Genomic DNA, 18,695 nt, shown 5'->3' with positions numbered 1-18,695 from the left:
GCACCGTAAAAGGCATTTATTTCAGACACAGTTCCATTACATCGCGCTTAATATTGGCACAATATTCAAAACCTTTTGAGCAAATAATATCATATATTTATTTAAAAATCTTTAACAGAAAATAGCTTTTGCGACTCATATTTTAGGAGTGTTGTGCCAACCCTTGCAAAAGGCACAGGAAGCAAATGACAGTTCCTATTTTACTCTTTACAATACCAAACGCCAGCATACGTTCCTCTTCGTGCTGTTTGAGTGAAATTCTGCGCTGCTGTTGGTGGTCTGACCAGGATAAGTTATAATGTCATTTTAAGCCTCCAAAGCAAGAAAACATCAAGTAAACAATAAAGTAAAGTGCCGTCACAATTCTTTTCAGACAGCTTGTAAATGCTGCGCTGCACACAAAAAAAGGACATTAATCTACCAGAATAAGTTCAGCTTCTTATGGAGGACCAAATCTTCCATACTTTTTTTAAAATGACTCTAAAAAAATAATTGCAATAAAGAAGAACAAAATGTAGAAATTAAAGTTTCCATTATCTAATAAATATGCAGATTTATTTTTAGAAATAGATAAATAAATGACATTCATTTATTTGACAAATTATTTTGTATGCATTTATTTAGTTTTGTATTTAATTATTTCCCACTTCATTTGTTTCAACATTTATTTCTCTTTTTTATTAATATCTGTATTCATTTATTTCCGTATTTAATTATTTTCTGCTTTATGTATTTCTTCATTTCTGTATATGGTTATAAAGGCGGCATGTCTTCATGTGTCACTCAACAGCCATTGGTTAATCAATAAGAGTTCACAGATCGATTTTACTTGTCTGAGGCAGCAATACAGGCCACTGAGCAGACCTCCTGGTCATAACCAGAAATTGCAAGAAAAGCTTAATACATAATACATACAAACAATTACATAAATAGATAATTTGTCAAATAAATAAATACTTTTTTTTAAGTCTGAGAATTAATTCATTTATTTAAAAAATAAAAGTGCATTATTTATTAGATAATTGAGAATTTATAGATTTCTTTCTTTATTATTTCAATTATTTATTTATTGAGTCATTTATTGATTTAAAAAAAGTATATAATGGTATATTTGGTCCCCCTTAGCTTATTGACACCCAAACAGACTTAAATGTCTTTGCAAAAACAAACTACAAACTAATTCGGCTTTTTTAATGTAAATTTTGCTTTTAAAGGACCCCATTGTGTAACCAACTGATTGTTTTTGTTTTTCCATATTTGACAAAACTATTTTCTTCTCTTGAGACACAAAATTCCAATTTGACCAGTGTTATTGTAAAACAAAAAGCTTAGCACATATTGAGGTAAATGTATGAGAAGCTACAGGATGCGCTTGCTGTGAATATATAAACACTTAAGACGCCCACATACGAGTGACTTTATGTGTATTTTTATGTGGAATGAGTCCGAACGTTTGTACCATTACACCAGTGAATTATTAACAGGACACAATGTGCTGCTGCACTTTTACTCAACAATATCCTCTTTGTTCCCTGCGTGTCTTTGTAGCCGTGTAATGATGCATTAGCTTAGAAGTAAACAAATGACAAGCCTGAGCTCAACAGTGGTAACAAGCTGAAAATACAGCGATAAGTAATCAGATTACCTCAACATCACCTTTTGTAATAGTTCAATGCATCAAAATCAATTTAAGTCCCTCGTGACGGTCTGAAATACATGAGAATTCCACAAAGGAAGATTTTTAAGTCAAAATACGCCTGTCTCATTGTCCTCATTCATGAAATCCAATTCCATACCGCCCCCTCTGATAAAAACATTAATTATTCATTCAATTTTTCAGAAGAATTAACCGGATAATTTGCAGTTCTGTGGCGTCTAGAATTAAAGTGATCGTTTTAACTGCAAACCTGCTGCAAATTTAGACTACAACTTTTTTTTTTCTTTAATCTTATAATCTTACCAGGAACACTTTAACCCCCCCCCCCACTTTGGCAAAAAGGAGATGTTGACAACCCTAACGGGAAGTTGTGCTGCCCAGTGCAAGTAAGAGAACATAATCGCAAAAGCAGCTTGCCTCAGGCTTCCTGTCAGTGTCGGCTGGCTCCGCTCGGGTAATTGGCAGACAGAAATACAATGCTGTGCAAAAGCAGTGACACTTCTGAGTCTGCAGAAAATTAAACAAGACAGGCATAAAATACAATGACATTTTAGACTACAAAAGACATGTTTAAAGATAAGTGTAAAGGAATAGTTTTGGCATTTTGGCAGAGAGATGAGAAGATTGATTCTCCACATTGATGGTTTTATGGAGTAATGCTACATAACTCAAATAAAGCTTTTTAAAAACACTTTTGCATAAACAGTGAATGTGCATTACTCATCCGTGCATGAGACTGTTTATGCAGAAGTGTTTAAAATGGTAACGTTTTAGTGAAAATGCATGTGTTAGGGAAGTTCAGCGCATACGACTAATACAAACTTATATTCTGTACCGCACAAGCTGTGTGAGAGTTTGTAAACAGATGTTTTGATACCATTTTGCTGTTGTTAAACGTGGACCCCTTTTACTCCATCTGGAATTTTATCCATTTTTGGATTTTTCGTGCACCAGAGGCAAAGTTTTCTTCATGAATTAAACGCAACACAGGGTGAGGAATCTATGTACATATGATTATTTGGGGGGGTGAAGTGTTCTTTCAAGTCAGCATTGGATTGCTCTGAAAACTACAAGTGCATCATGGGTAATGTAGGCACCAGGTATTGGCAGGGGGAAATGAAGCATGTAATAAAAAACACAATATTTCTGATGGTGCTTCATTGATTAAGATCTTTAACTGTTCAACGCAAGACTGACAATTTAGTTGGAGTACGACTCTAAATCGGTGGCATACTCTCTTAAATATGAAGCTGGGCTTGGCTTTGTATAAAGACTAAAAATGGGAAGATAGCCCCAAAAAAATACATAATTCCCCTCATAGGTCCAGTGTTTAGGATTCAGGGAAATACATTTGCAGAAATGGCATATAGTATTCATAACTATGTTTTCTTTACTTTATATTCACCTGAAAATAAGAACTGTTTTGTTTTTGTTACCTTATAATGAGCTGTTTATATCTACATATGGAGCAGGTCCTCTTCCACAGAGTCCGCCATGTTGTTTTCTACAGTAGCCCAGAACGGACAAACCCAAAATGCTGGCTCTAGAAAGCACTGTTCGTATTTTTCGTGTTGGCCAAGGTGTTTTTCTTGCATGTTTGGTGCACAGGAGGAGTTTCAGTTGGTTGCAATCTGCAGCCTCACTGCTAGAAGCCACTTAATCCTACACACTAGACCTTTAAAACCACAAACTGTCATTTAAACTTTGTTCAGATTAAACAAATAAGTCATAATATGTTATTTTGTGAGTTTTAGAGGTGCTAGTAAGCTGACCCAGGCAAGCTGTTTTCCTGTCTCTTAAAGCTACGCTCACTGTAACTTTAAATCTACAGTACAAATATGAGAGTGGCATTAATGTTCTCATCAAGAAAGCAAATAACTCTGAACTATTCCTTTACATACTTGATAAAGCTGAAATGTCAACAGGGTTGCAGGACTAAACGCTGCAGAGACTTTTCTGCCTGCTGCCATGAGACTTTTTTTAAAGAAATTTTATACATTACATAGTATCTGTTATTATTGGATATTTTTTTAAAGTGAGTATTTTTTTATTATTTATTATTTAGTATTTATTTTTAAGATTCTTTTTTTCCTGTGAATAATAACAGATGTGCTTTTATGTTATTTGTGCTTGTGAGAGGTTAGCTGAATGAACCGGCGTAACAAATATAATATCCTGTGAAGGATTATTAAAATATTTATCCTCATCATCATATATGAGATTGAGGGCGCAGTAAAATGGAAATACCTTTGAGTGAGGAGGACACCTGAAGCCACTGGGATAACCACTCGCGACACTGGTTAGTGTTGAGACTGTGAGAACTGAGGCCCCTGACGTAACAAGCCTGAAAACAGAAAAATATTTCTATATTTGTGATGCAGCTCACAGATAAATACATCATATAAATCATATCTGGGCAGCGAACATGAAGTGTGACTGACCTGTCTGAGTTCAGAGTCACTCAGCTGCTGAGGGCCCAGCCTGCTGAGGGCCCGGTCCAGCTGGAGCAGCTCCAGGCCGTGGCTGCTCAGCCGGCGGCCAATCAGGAAACCCGGAAGGTGCGGCGTCAGGAAGAGCAGCGGACTGATGTGTCTCTGATTAGACGGGAGGACAGCCGAAAAATGGTGTCCGGGTTCACCGAGAATTTTGTATTTCGTGTTAACTGAACGAGTGTTTGTGCAGGAAGTTAGTGGAGAGTGGAGGGTGTTACTCACCATCTGAGCCACGCTCATCCTCTTTATACCCAGAGGAGGTCCAGAAAACAGGCTGCGAACGGCAAGGATTTCAGACACTTTGGGGTTTTCTCCACTTTGCACCTGAAAATGTAGAAACTCAAGTTTATTCCACATAGATGGAATAATGAAAACAGGTTTAACTTGTTGTTTTATTTATACATGCAAACATGGAGAGTTATGTGTGTTTAAGGGTTAGTAGTGTTCATTTAAAATGAGTAACAATATAAATTACCTAAATGACATTATATGGCCGTTTAGTCTTTTTTAATTTCAGATAAATTGTGTATTTTTGTGATTATATAATTAAAAATCTTTCCAGCTGGCTGCATTATTAAAATGTATTTTGATCAAGTGTCAGGTCAGATATATATCAGCCATGTTCCATTACCAGTGGTGGAAAGTAACCAAGTATACTTACATAAGTGACATTTTGAAATACTTTAACTTTAATTACACATTTGTACTTAACCTTTTTAAACCTGCACAAATTGGTTTGATTTCTTTAAAAAACATGGGGGTCATGGACAATGACCAACTTGGCAAGAAATGTCCCACAAACTTAAAGAAATTAGAAAAAGTTGACAAGAAAATGACCTCAAAATTAGTTGAAAAATAATATTTACAATATTTTAATATTTAAAATTGTGCTGACAAAGTTATACATATATATATTTTTTTAATTCTTTTTGAGGGGTCAATTTCTTGTTTCTATAGCTATTAGTTACTATGATGAGTTCATAAAATACAAAGAAAGTCTGGTGGTTTCAATGAGCTCCAACAAAGAGAAATTTCTCCTCTAAACTTTACAGATAACTTCATCTCATGACTGTTTGAGGCCAAAAGAGGGAAAAAAATTTAGCATTACACAAATACACAAAGATTAGAGAAAAGTCCAAAGAATACAACTTTTTTTCTTTGCTCTCTCATTAATCATCTCACAGCCTCTCAGATGTATCTTATGGTTTTTTGGATGTGCCGACTCTTCCTGGAAAACACTAGATTCACCTTCACAGCTGTATATATATGAGTAGAGACTGATACCATCTCAGCCAGATAAACAGTAAAATGTTTCAAATGATAAAACACATTAATCACGTCTTTTTAAAGTTATAATATTAATATTCAGTCTGATCCCTATTCAGCTTGATCCAGTCACACTAAACTTTTGTACATGTGATTTTATACACTGTGAATTTGTTTCATTCATTTATTTAAACAGTTGTTACACGAGAGCAGATGGTAAAACTGTGCAGAGATACAAACCATTCTGCATGTTATCACATACCTCCTCATCATAATACTGTATTCCTATCGCTAAACATTTCTGACTTACCTTAGCACACAGGTCCTTCAGGCGACTCTGGAGGTGTCCGTCTTTGACCTGTGCGTTCTCGAGCCCTTTGAGGACTGGCTGGTGGTGCTGCACCCTGAGGGAATGGTACAACGCCTGAAACTCCACCCGCTGCTTTGGAGTCCAGAAGTGAGGGATCAGGACCTGCCGGGGGAAAAAGTACCTGGAAGTGAAGAGGAGGGGATGAAAGCAGAGCGAGGAGGGACACATAGAGGGGCGGTAAAATATGTATCAACGAGCCCAAGACATGATGGAACACAGTCATATTTAAGAGGGACGTGAATGAACACGACTACCAATCATTTCCGCATGCTTTGCTGAATGTGAATCAAAAGGTGACGACTGAGTGGTTTTTCAAAGTAACTCACATCAAGACAAAAACCAGGTAGTTGGCAAACGGAGGGATGGATATCACCACCAGAGGAATGGCCTTGATCATGTCTCTGCGAAACTGTGAAAGAAATGCAAAGTCAGTGAAGCTGCCGTGAGATGAAAAACATGACAAAGCTGAAATTAAACATTAAAGGCAAAGTATTACATGAAAATGCTGATGAGACGTTTGATTTAATCTGATTTAACTACAGACTGCACGTAAAGATGGACGAGGTGGCAGCTCAACCGCCATAATAAATGTGACAATATTTTGTATGTTTTAATGGTGGTGGAGGAGACCGACCTGTCTGAGCTTCTCCATCTCCCTGTAGGGCAAATCCTTGACCTGCACGCCATCAGAGAACATTTTTGCTTTTATCCTCCGCACCTCTTTGGCATCTCGGAACAGAAGCTTGAATCCTGCAATGATTAAAAAATTATGTTTATGATGACCAGAAATAACAAAACATTTACAAAACGGAAAGTATCTTCAGTATAAAATGTTCGTAATACAGTGCTGAGGACGTCAGAGGTGAGTTAAGAGATGATCTTACCTTCCACAAACGTGTGATAGAGCTGATAGAAGCGAGGAAACCGCCTTTTGAGGAAACCTTCATACTTGGTATTTAGCTTCTGGATATATCGACCAATACCTCGTCTAACTTTGGAGGACGAGTAGTGTCTGCACAGGGGTAGCCTGAAGAGAACAGGTGAACATTAATTATTTCTGTCCAACTAAAAAAAGATCAGCAGGGGACTGTTTGTGATTTATAAGACGGGAGGTATGTCAAATATTTTTTTAAGCACTGTGGAGGGCCTTATGTTTTTTATTTTGGCTTAAGGGAGGGGAAGACAACTTTAAATGGCTGTATTTTGTAGAGCCCGACCAATATTAGATTTTTTTGGATACCAATATTGGTGAGTAAAAAAAGTTTGATATTGATATATCGATTTATAATATTTTATATAAATGCATCATGCATTGTCATTGCTCCTCAGATATGGTCATTAAATACTAATATTTTACCAGTTAACAGTAGATTTTATTGTCAAAACTAACATCAGTGCACTGAGACAGTAAATTCAATTGGGAATGTGATAATTTAAAATTACTTTTATTTTTTTCTGTATCATTGTCTGTTACAAATGAACTTTACATATCATGCATACTGCACAACATGTAAGCTGATGGATATATCTGTGATGGGTCAACATCAGCCAATAAAACTGGCTAACCGATAAAGCAGTCAGGCTTTAAATTATTTTACAGCCAATATTTAAAGAAAACATGCCACCTGAACCCAAAGACACCAAAATTACACCATTTATCATAGAAAATAAAACAGATTATCACTGGATTTTCAAATTTATGACAGTCTTTGAACACATAATGTGGCATAAACTCATCCATCAGACAAAAAACATAACCAAATCTGAGCTGAAATAGTAATATTTCATTAAAATCACTTTACTCTATGTCTAATTGTTGCCCAAAATATACCATTTGCACTAACTAACTAGTATGCACTGCAAGAGTGAAAGACTGAGTTATTTTCAACTGCGGGCAGGATTTTGTCTTCAACTTTCAACTTTCAATCATCAAAAGGTAAGTTATTAGAATATAACAAATAATTTACGATACTAGGAGAGTCATGCCTTTTTTGCCATATTTCCTAAGTCACCGAGAGACGCTCAATGAAACACATATGTAGCCTCGAGGAGGATTAAGAAAAAGAAGAGTGTGGAAAAAAAGGACAAGTCACACACCAGCCACCACCTTCCCTCTCATAAATAAACAACAGTCCCTAATTTGAATGAATTAAAAGGCGGAAATCATCTCCATTATTGGGTGTTTAAACACATTAACGACATAAAACAAATGTAGTTTTGAGTAAAACACACACCCATGACATTACAGAGTACCACGACTTAATAATAAAATAGATAACTCATTTTAGACCATGAAATGTGTGTCTAAATGTTTATCAGACATTAATGGTTGGGCGCATCCTGATGGGCAGCGAGCTGAAGCTAGCATCGGTTTCAGGGAGATGCTACTGAAAATTAGCGGACATGTGACACATAAAGAGTTTTAAACATACCTGGACTGACAGGACACATAAGGGGAGTAAAGGCCATTTGTTATCCTGTTCGTCCTGAGACCACACAGTCGGGTCAAAGACAAATGGCTACACAGGCTGGAGCAGGACAGCGCCATGTTTGATGCGGTCAAGTTCCGCATACGTTGCCGTAATGACGCTCATACACCGCAAAGCCAAAAGCTGTTCCTTTACCGTAATGTCTGATGTATACGTAATGGACTTGTCCTCATAAAGGAGTATTGCTATTTTAACCCTTGTGCTGAGTTCAGACAACTTCACAAGTATTTAAACCTTCAAAATCTGAACAAATTTTATATGTATATGTGACACATGCAAATGTATGGTCATAATTCAAAGATTACTTTGTGTGTTAATATATGCGTATTTACATATATATTTTTAAAGGGCCACATTGTGTGTATTTATGATGTTTGTAACACTTTTGAAGGTGCGGTTACTCATACCACCTCAGGCGGGCGCAGTCACCATTTGTTGTAGAGTATAATTCAGGGGTTGTTGTTTTTTTCACTTTTTAAAAACGTATTACACAAAACATAAAAGAAGTAGAAAAATATTGTTAATAAAATGTTTTAAAAAGGTGAAACATTTGAAATATTGAATAAAAGGAAAGTGTTAAATGTATACTCTAAACAGGCAATGTGTGTTGGGAGATACAATTTTTACTTTGGAAACTAAAGGTTACGCATTAAAAAAAACACACACACAACCTAAAATCATGTTATTTTAGCCTAGTTACATGAGAAAATGGCAATTAATTAATTTTACATTTATTTGTGCCTGCCTATTTAAGGGTTGAGTGAATTATTTGAGAGTTTCCTCCACCACTTAACACAGAAGATGTAATTTTTCTTTAATGCACATCTTCAGATATTAGTAACGACTAAAGTAACGGGAATGTAACGATGTGACGTCACTTTTAGAATTGTTTGAACCGGAAGTCACGTGACCTCGTGAGATTGACTTAAAGTTGCTCGGGGGCAGGGCAAGAAAGTTATCGATTAGTCTCGCGCTGACCACCAGCTGCAAGAAAAGAAGGAAAAACGACCGTGAGGTGATTTCTCGGTGTAACTCTTTACAACTTTATAAACTTTAACTTTAGTATTTCCGATGATAAACTGAGCTCAGGTAACCTGAATTACCTTTATTACAGTTACTCATTTTATTTGCAAACTTTAGCGACTTGCTAACTTTTGGCTTGCACTGATTTTCCCAGTAAAGCTTAAATTTAAAGAGCCTCAAACTGTGTATATGAATTTTAAAACGCGGTTATTAGTTTAATACATTTATGTGACGTTTAATGTTGGCGCCTGATCGCCAAACCTTTATTGCAAACCTGTGGCGTGGTGCACCGTAATTTAGACTACAACTAATATGTACAGGCGCTAAAATTAATCAAATTTAAGGGTTTTTTGGGGTGGGTAAATTGTTACTAACTTAAAATAGCGTTTCCCTGTCCTTTTCTCCCTCTCAGAAGAGAAAACACTTTAAATTAGTAGATTGTTAGTAGTAGTATTAGTAGATTTTTTCACCTCATTAGTCACAATTTAAAAAAAATAGAAATAAATACCTGCTACCTAGATTCGAGATTTGGTTTGACATTTTTTATATATATCTGAATATGTAAATATATAAAAACAAGATGAAAAACTGTTATCCCACCCCAAAGCAACAGAAAATGACAAAATATCAAATATATGTTAAAACAACTGTTTATATGTTGTTAAAAACAACCCTACTAAAACTAGAGCTACAGGAAAATTTACAACTTAACATACATATCAGCAACTGAGCATTAAGTAGACCCAATGATCCTGATTGATTTTTTAATTTTACTTTAATTTTTGCATTAAATTCTTAAACCAGATGTTTTTGGTGTAATGTTCAAAACAAACCTACTCCAATAAACAAACACTTTGAGGTGACTGATAAATTTGGAACACCTGTTGGAGAGAATCCTGCAGATGAATCATCTCATTGGCTGCTGTGTTTCCTCATTTTTTTAAATTCTGCATGTGCATCTAGCAACTTGTCACAATTTTTTTTTTCTAAATTCTTGTCAACATTCTTTTGTTTTGTTTTGTGCAATTCATCTTAACCTGACCTGTAGTTTTGATCTCCTCAGTTGCTGTCCTCAGTAAATCCCAGCAAGAAATGGCGACCACCATCAGATTTGGATCCACCAGCGGTCCATGCAAGACGGCCTCTGAGGAGAGAGCACAGTTGACAGAGGAAATAGGTAAAACTAAAGACATTCTTCCACATTTTTAACATTTTAGATTTCTTCTTTTTTAGTAAATATTGGTGGATTAAATGTTGTAGCAGCCCAGTGAATTTTTCTCAGCTTAAAAAATAATAATTCTAAATATCAGAATTATTTTGCAACATCTCTTTTTAAGTTACTCATTGCCTTTTTCCCTTGTTTTTCAAAAGAAAACACATCACTTTGCTCAGGGTTCAAAGGTCAAATACTTGTAAAAGGCATCTGAGAGCAGCACGAGAAAAGTGATGTTGCTCCAGGTTTGCAATGTACTTATTTGTTCTTCTCTGATTTTAAAGATGAGAAAGGAAAGTGTGACCCGGATAGACTAATGCAGTGCCCTTTTGACAAGAACCACCAGATCCGGGCCTGCCGCTTCCCTTACCATCTTATTAAGTGCAGGAAGGTGAGCTGACTGTTTGTTTGTTGCAGCTAACACCAGCAGGTGTGGAAAACAGACTGTAGATTTACATGGACATCATACATAATTTAACTTAGATTTTTTTCTCTCTCTCACGCTGATGTAGAATCACCCGAAACTGGCCAGCGAGCTAAGAACCTGCCCCTTTAACGCTCGCCACCTGGTTCCCAAACATGAGCTGGCATACCACACTGAAACCTGTGAGGACAGAATTTCTCTGGAAATTGAAGATGGTAAAATTATCGCTCAGTAACATCTTTTTGCTCCGCAGAGTCGATGCGTGCTTTCTGTGTTTCTGAGTTGAGTTGTGCTGTTTACAGGTGAATATCCAAACGAACACTGCAAATTACAGGTGCCAGTCAGCACTTGGGTGAACCCAAACATGACTGAAGACTGGGATACAGGTATTTAAATAACCACAACAAACTCTACGCGCATCCAGATGACAAAAAGACCAGGTGCTGGACAAGAGATAACACAGGAAAAGAAAAAAACAAAGTACACACACTAGATTATGCTCCAATAATTATTTAATTTAATTTCCACTGAGGTGACGTTTTAAGCTAAATGGTCTTTATTATTTATTTTAAATTTTAATGGGAGCGTAATCTAGTGTGCAGTCTTTTGCAGAAAAGAAAAATTAACAAGAAAAAAGGAAAGGCAAAAACAAGGAAATTAATTGGAAAAAGTGTTTAAAAAGTAATTCTGTTATAATTATAAATATAGTTTTATGGACATTTTTTCCTAGCTTTTAAAATAATTTTCTAAGGCTGTTTATTTTTGTAATTCGCGGGACATTTCTTGCTAAGTTGCCTTTTTCTCATTTTTGAAAGAAAATAAAACCACTTTGCTCAGGGTTATGTAGCATTAAATTAGCTACAGAGCTAACATTAGTTTCAAAATACTGTTGTCATGGAAACAAACTCAAGCGCAGTATGTCTGGAAGAGCTTTTTTGTGAAACACAGGGATGAAGCATTCACCAGCACTCTACCACTGCTTTTCTGCTGAATGCTATATGGAGTGTTTCCCAAAATGTCTTAACTATATCTGAAAGTAACAACCAGTGCTCGCATTTGAAATATTGCAATAAAAAATATTTTCTTGCCTTTGTGTACTCTGAATCAGACTTTGAACACATGGAATTTGTGTGCAGAGCTGACAAAGTATTTGTCTTGCAGAGGCTGATGATAATGCTGCTCCATTTGTTTGGGGTGTAACCACGTCCCTGAATCAAAGGTAAGTGGTCGGCTCCACACAGTCAGCACAAGCTCCCGACTCTCATTGGTGCATATATATTTTTTTGTTTTTTAACTGTCATTTTGTCTTGTTTCTCTGCAGAGTGGAGACGGCGAAGCCCACCAACAACCTTGGTCCAAGTTTTAGGACTCCTAACAGCCTCCCATGGTCCATGGACATATAAAGGATTTTTACTGTATACTCAATAGAACTGAGTGTAGGCTTATTGCATGCATGCATGTTTTTTTAATTTGTTCTTAAGCGTTTGAAATTTTGAAGTTGTTCTCGGGCATTTTAGTGGCATTTACACACGAGCCTTGTATTCCCCACTGGTTCAAATGGCACTGGTTGAACATTGTGTGCTAGTTCATTAAAAGTGTTTGGTTCAAATAATTTCTGTAGTTCTGATAATAAGAATTTAAATAATCATGTGTAATGCGCAGGACTTAATAATAGCAGTTTGGCAAAATCTTAGGATGGGACTGTGCTTTCCCTTTAATGTGCTTTTAGAAAGATAGTCTATTGAGGCTCAGTGACTTACAAAATTTAAGGGAACAGAAATTGGAAAAGACGTGAAACGGAGCTTTCACAAAATAGAAACTAACCAATTAATTTGCACTGGGAGAAATTGAACTACAGCAGAACTACGCGAGGGAGAAATATAGTTTTGTTAAAGCAAAATAAAAATAAAAAAGTTTAAACTACTTTGTAAAACAAGAAAAAATCAAATGAGTAATATACACATAATGTAAAATTATAACAAAATATAATACAAAATTTGCCACTCAGTTATTTGCATCCATCAGTCGGACAGCTGCCTTTCATAAAGTAGAGTCCAGGATGGGAAGTATTCAGATTCAGAAAACTTTACTGATTTCCAGGCTGAAAAAAAACTGCTTTTATACTATGAACATGGAGAAATTGAGAGTGCACTATGCTACAATATATGACAACTGCGTACAGTACCAACTTGTAATATCTAAATAAGTATATTATAAAAATAAAGTAAGAAATAGCAATAAATGAAGTATGTGAACCATGTAAATATGTGCATTGTACACAAGTGCAACATATAAATGCAAGAGCAGAATAGTGAGTATTGTACAGTTGTTACACTGCACAGCTGAATTATTATTGCACAAAAATGTTGGAGGTTTCAAGTCAGTATTACATTGACTAAATTTGCAGTTGACCAAGCGGTCAACTAACTGACCAGGTTGCACTGAGCAGGATTACCCCATTAGTGAGGTATCTTGTTAAATAGCATGCAAAAACTTTTCTGAATATTTGTTAATGAATAGCAATAATCAATGCTTGAGACTAATTGACACCTAATATATTTAAGTTTAGTTTTACTTATTTAGATTATGAACTTTATAAACCATAGCCAAATGATGGTCACAGGTGAGCTTAATTAATTTGTATGCAAATGTATTGAAAATTTTAATAGTTTACTATAGGAAAAAATGTCCTAAGTAAATTAACTACCTGAATGACTGCTGATAGGAATCTGGTTTAACTACCAGCGCCACTGCGAAATTAAGCTCCGAGTTTAATTGCATGAGTTTGCAACTCCCCAACACTGGAAATATATACATACACAGGCCTATTCTACAAAATATTATTTGGTGTTTGACTCACATTTTTTTTTTAAATTTATGCTGAATTATAATAGACTAGAGTCCATCTGTAGGCTTCACTGGAGCACTGAAAGCAGCTGTTAAAACACAGTAATGACACTTATTGACCACTGGGAGGCAGTATATGTCAACCCAAACACGTCTTTGAATCTCCTTTTGATTGATGTAGCGCCTATATATTAATGTACATATATATATATATATATATATATATATATATATATATATATATATATATATATATATATATATATATATATATATATATATATATAAATAATAATAACTTACTTTTTTGTGCAAAATTTGTACATCTTTGAAACGGTAACAACAAAGTGTTGCCAATTAATTTTTCTGTCAATCAGCTTTTTTTTTTCAGCTGTACTTGTATTATTAACTGCTGGGTAACTCAATTTAAGACACAATGTTCTATAAGTAAAAAGAATAGTATTTCCCTCTGAAATGTAGTGGAGTTGAAGTAAAGAGTGTCATGAAAATAAAAGACTTAAGTACAAGTACCTCATGTTAGTACTTAAGTCCCATACTTGTGTGAATGTAATTCTACCACTGGGCAGTTGACAAGAAAATGTCTCCAGGTACAAACTGAGTGACCTGAGTGTTATGGGTGATACGGGATAAGGAGGCCGGCCAGCCAGAGCACTCTGTCATATCTAAGTGGCATTATTGATTTCATGTGATGACTGGCTATTTTAGTTGTGGCTATTATTAGAAGTGTTCAGACGGGCCTCTGTGCCGCCCTGTCACTGTCTGTAAGAATGAGATACGAGTCCTCTGAGCAGAGTACGAGCACGAGTACTGCTCTCCTGAGAGCAGAGGTCCTACATAATTTAAAGGCCCAGCGTGCAGATTTTAAGGGGAAATACTGGCTGAAATTGAATATAATATAATATCTATGTTTTCTTCAATGTATAACTATCTGAAAATAGAATCTAGATGTTTATATCTGCAGAGCATTTCCTAGTCTATGGAGATCGCAAACCAAACACTGGCTCTAGATAGTGACTTTCAGGTTTTCACCATGGCCACTATAGTTCGCAACCCCTCTGCAACAAGCAGCATTGGAAAAACACCAGTTTTTAAAATTTGAAACTGCTTTATTTAGTGTGTTTTTTTTTACCGATTTTAATCATCTGGCCTGTTTGTTTTGAAGAGAAAGAAACCTCTGTGGTATACTTCACCTCACAGTAAAAAAAACCCAGAACAATAAACACTTACGAAATTCTAACTGGAAAAAGTTTCAGCTGGTTGCAATCTACAATCTTCACCACTGGATGCCACTAAATCCCTAAAAATCTTCTACAATGCTCCTTTCAGACAATCAATATTGAAGGTGTTTGGCATGCTTTTAACTTCTTATACATAACGTCAGCATGTGTATGTGTGTCTACAAAACAAAAAATCTGTGATTCTTCCTCAATAATTTTCAGCAAAATCTTTTCTGCCAAACAAATGCTGTTTCCTCAAGTATGTAAAAAAAAAAGTTAAAAATAAAAAAAGGTTCAAAAGAAATGAGACAAAATAAGTCCTAGAAATGACACATTAAAATGTGTATTTTCAAAGACTTAAAGTTAACGTACACTTCTAAAAACTCCATATAAATAAGTAAAACTTGAATAAATAAGAAACAACATATGGAGAACCAAAACAATTTATATATTTCTAATGTTATTCCATGAAATGTGTTTGCCCCCATTTTGTGTTGCTTACACACCTATGTGTGTTACATCACTAAAAAGCCTGTGATATTCTTTACACAGTCCACAAGAACGCAAACAGATCACATGTATGTTGTTTGAGAGAGCGTAAATATGACTTGCATCGTCTCAGGAGGCCACATAAGGCCCTCGTGTATATCGAGGAATGGTTACCTCCTCTAAGATCTGCTGTATATCTGTTACTATCCATCAGCTGAGTGACACAGAGAGGCTCATGTTAGTTTTGAACTCTTTAATATGTCGCTGATGAGGCTTAAATGTCACATTATGCCCCTGTGAACTAAATTTGTGACATTAACTGGTACCCAACTGAACCCACAAGTCATTGTGTCGTACCTGCAGGAAACCAGCAGGAGCTGATTCTGCCAGTAAAATATGATTTAATATCTGATAATGATTGAAAAATAAAAATAAAATGGCACTGGGCCAGATATATAAATAGCTCTTAAGATATTCTTCGATTTCTGCTGTAGGTGTTATCACTGACATGTACTTGTAGAATCTATTTTGAAAGATGTGTGTCTGATGTACATCAAGACTTTAAGTTATAAATGAAACACAAGGCAACATGGAAAAAAACGTAAATAAAAATTAAAAGAATACAATAAAATAAAAGATGATAATGAAATGAGGAGTACTGCTATTAAAATGCCACTACAACATATAACAATCTTACATTTGAAATAAGTACAGAGGTACTACCAAAAAGATGTACTTAAAAGTATTAAAACTAAAAGTACTCATTATACAGAATGCCATCTGCCAGTGTTATCTTATTATATACTGCTTTATATACTGTCACATAGTGTAAAATATGATCATACTTTGTCAACTGATCATATGTTTTGTCTGAAAACTTATAATCTGAAAAGCAACTTGAGTAAAAAGTAAAATATTTACCCTGAAATACATTAAGTATGAAGTAGCATAAAACAGAAATACTCAAGTACAAGTACAAGTACCTCAAAACTTCACATAAGTACAGCTGAGTTACCTTTCACTTCTGGTAATATCGATATTATACATATAAACTTACTGAAATGTTAGTCTAATCTGTAATAAAAAAAAAAAAGGATTTGGGTGTTTGTCCAATGCAAGAGACTGTATTTCCTCTCAAGATGTCTGACCAAACCTTCTTCATCCAAAATTAATGGTGCCAGGGCTATTGATTAGCAATCACTAGCAATTAGCATCACTGACTAAAACTCTTTTTCCCTCTTTGGCTCGAAATCTAATGCCAAATCCGTTTCAGCACTCCTGCCAACCAGCAGCAGAAAATGAAACTAAATATCCTCAGTACATCCTGTCCCAGACTGAGAGCACAAGACAGTCAGAGGGAGCCACACTACTGAAGCAAAGAAAAACTGCATACTGTCAGTTACAATCGAAACTTGATATCCTCTGTTATTTCAATATTTCAAGTTTCACTGTTCACGAGTTTCACAGTTGGTGCATGACTTTGATCAAGACTGAAACTTCGAGGCTGAATCCTGCTGACTTTGATGTTCACCTGACTTTTTCTTTGTGTTAAGATTAAGTTCATATTTGTGATTACGGCGCAGATGTCTTTATAAGTATTAGATGGATGGAACAAAATGTGTTTCAGCCATGCAAACCTCCATCAGAATTAATTTAAATCTGGGTATTCCTTCACTTTTCGTCTGACTCCATTATCAGGTCAAAACGGACTTTGGTTTATAACCAAAGGCTACCTGCAATACCGACGACATTCACATCAGCTTCAAGTCGGTGGCTTGCCGTCTTCAGTCATTTCAATGAGGGAAGGTTTCCAGCACAGTGGTAGGAGTATGAAGCAGTTGCCGCCAACATGCATGCGCAAAGATTTTTCTCTGCAGCGCAGATTTCACCATGTTGAACTTTTGGCGGTTGCTGCCTGGGTTTGGCCGATCAAATAGTGTGCATGGAGTTACAGTGCTAGCAATATATAAGGACAACCAGACGAAAAACTGGGCCTGGGATAACAATTCCATCAAACCTCAGATGACTGGTAAACTGTCAAAATATGTAGGAATCATCTGTAATGAATGTGATTTCCACTCCTCTATATGCCATACTACAGTACACAGTACATCTACATATTACATTTTACATATCCCTCTGCTCTTTACGTTCCGGGATGCTGCTACCATGATGTCAACAGATGCACATGTTGGGATGACGCTGCACGTGTTTATGTTCACACAGCACAAGCACATGGCAGCCAACACCGGGCGGTCAACAAACACACATGCTGGGCACTGATGGTTAGAATTAGGGGAAAGAGGCACATGGTAAAATACAAATTCAAACAGTAAGCGAACACCAGACTCCTGCAAGAAAGTCTGGTAAATTGTGTGCCAAACACTGCCAGCTGGGTGTTTTTTTGTCTGAACAGCAAGAGCTGAAAAATGCTCAACTTTAGGTAAAAACACTGCGCTCAATAATGTCATTTCAGCCATCCAGTCACAGCGAAGGAGGGACAGACAACATACCACATCTGAGCAACTGAACAAGAGTGCTGAACAACAACAAGACTGTTAAACTGTTAATATAAAGAATATGTCATATACATGTTTACTTCCGGGGAATATTCTGCATCATAGCAAGCAGACGCAGCGAAAGCTTCTCAGATGAAATAACGCTGTGCCTCCAAAGTGCTCTCAAACGCTCCCAGCCAGGCATTTCTTAACACGTGCCTGGCATTTTTGGCTAAAAAAAAAACTAAAAACACTTTGGCGGACAGAGGGCCTCAATTTAGTTTTTAGTTTGCAACCTCACCACTAGATGCCACTAAATCCACAAACTGGACCTTTAACCTGAAATTATATTTCAATATGAAATGCATTTCTGGCTGCTTGCCTGGATAATTTACTCTCTTTAAGATTACGGTTAATTTGTTTTTATAGCATTTCTATTCTCATTGAGATGTGACCCTCAAAAGACCCGTCACGCTCTCCAAACAAGTCTGAGGCACGCAGTGTAACCGAAGCCTCTGCGTTGATCTTCTTTTATAAATGTGACATTCTCATATTCTCACAGACACTAGAGTCCTGCACAACGTTCAGCGGGCAGTTTGGTCTCTGGAGCTGCCCTCTAATCCTGTAACTCTGTCTGAAGCTTGTGATCCTCTATTATCACTGGCATTTCATGCCGCACTCAGACAAGC

At 36.2% G+C, this 18,695-nt stretch overlaps 2 protein-coding genes across 2 annotated transcripts; one reads left to right on the top strand and one right to left on the bottom strand.

Moving 5' to 3' along the window:
• Nucleotide 1: 1 nt before the first annotated feature.
• Nucleotides 2–8,376, bottom strand: letmd1 (LETM1 domain containing 1). The gene is made up of 9 exons (XM_042492611.2): nucleotides 8,218–8,376; nucleotides 6,670–6,812; nucleotides 6,420–6,535; nucleotides 6,112–6,194; nucleotides 5,726–5,906; nucleotides 4,372–4,473; nucleotides 4,099–4,251; nucleotides 3,905–4,001; nucleotides 2–2,164 (listed from the first exon to the last, which is right to left on the bottom strand). The coding sequence occupies exons 1-9, from the start codon at nucleotides 8,355–8,357 to the stop codon at nucleotides 2,088–2,090; spliced, it is 1,092 nt and encodes a 363-aa protein (XP_042348545.2). The 5' UTR covers nucleotides 8,358–8,376; the 3' UTR covers nucleotides 2–2,087.
• Nucleotides 8,377–9,153: 777 nt separating this feature from the next.
• gtsf1 (gametocyte specific factor 1) lies at nucleotides 9,154–12,546 on the top strand. The gene is made up of 7 exons (XM_042492293.2): nucleotides 9,154–9,289; nucleotides 10,361–10,474; nucleotides 10,795–10,901; nucleotides 11,023–11,149; nucleotides 11,237–11,320; nucleotides 12,096–12,153; nucleotides 12,256–12,546. The coding sequence occupies exons 2-7, from the start codon at nucleotides 10,390–10,392 to the stop codon at nucleotides 12,335–12,337; spliced, it is 543 nt and encodes a 180-aa protein (XP_042348227.1). The 5' UTR covers nucleotides 9,154–9,289; nucleotides 10,361–10,389; the 3' UTR covers nucleotides 12,338–12,546.
• The last annotated feature ends 6,149 nt before the right edge of the window (nucleotides 12,547–18,695 follow it).

This window comes from Plectropomus leopardus, chromosome 9 (genome assembly GCF_026936395.1).
Source record: "Plectropomus leopardus strain MGB_pleo_1.0 chromosome 9, ASM2693639v1, whole genome shotgun sequence".
In the NCBI taxonomy this organism is placed as follows: Eukaryota; Metazoa; Chordata; class Actinopteri; order Perciformes; family Serranidae; genus Plectropomus; species Plectropomus leopardus.
The sequence above is the reverse complement of the archived record's forward strand: the minus strand, read 5'-3'. Positions and strand labels throughout refer to the sequence as shown.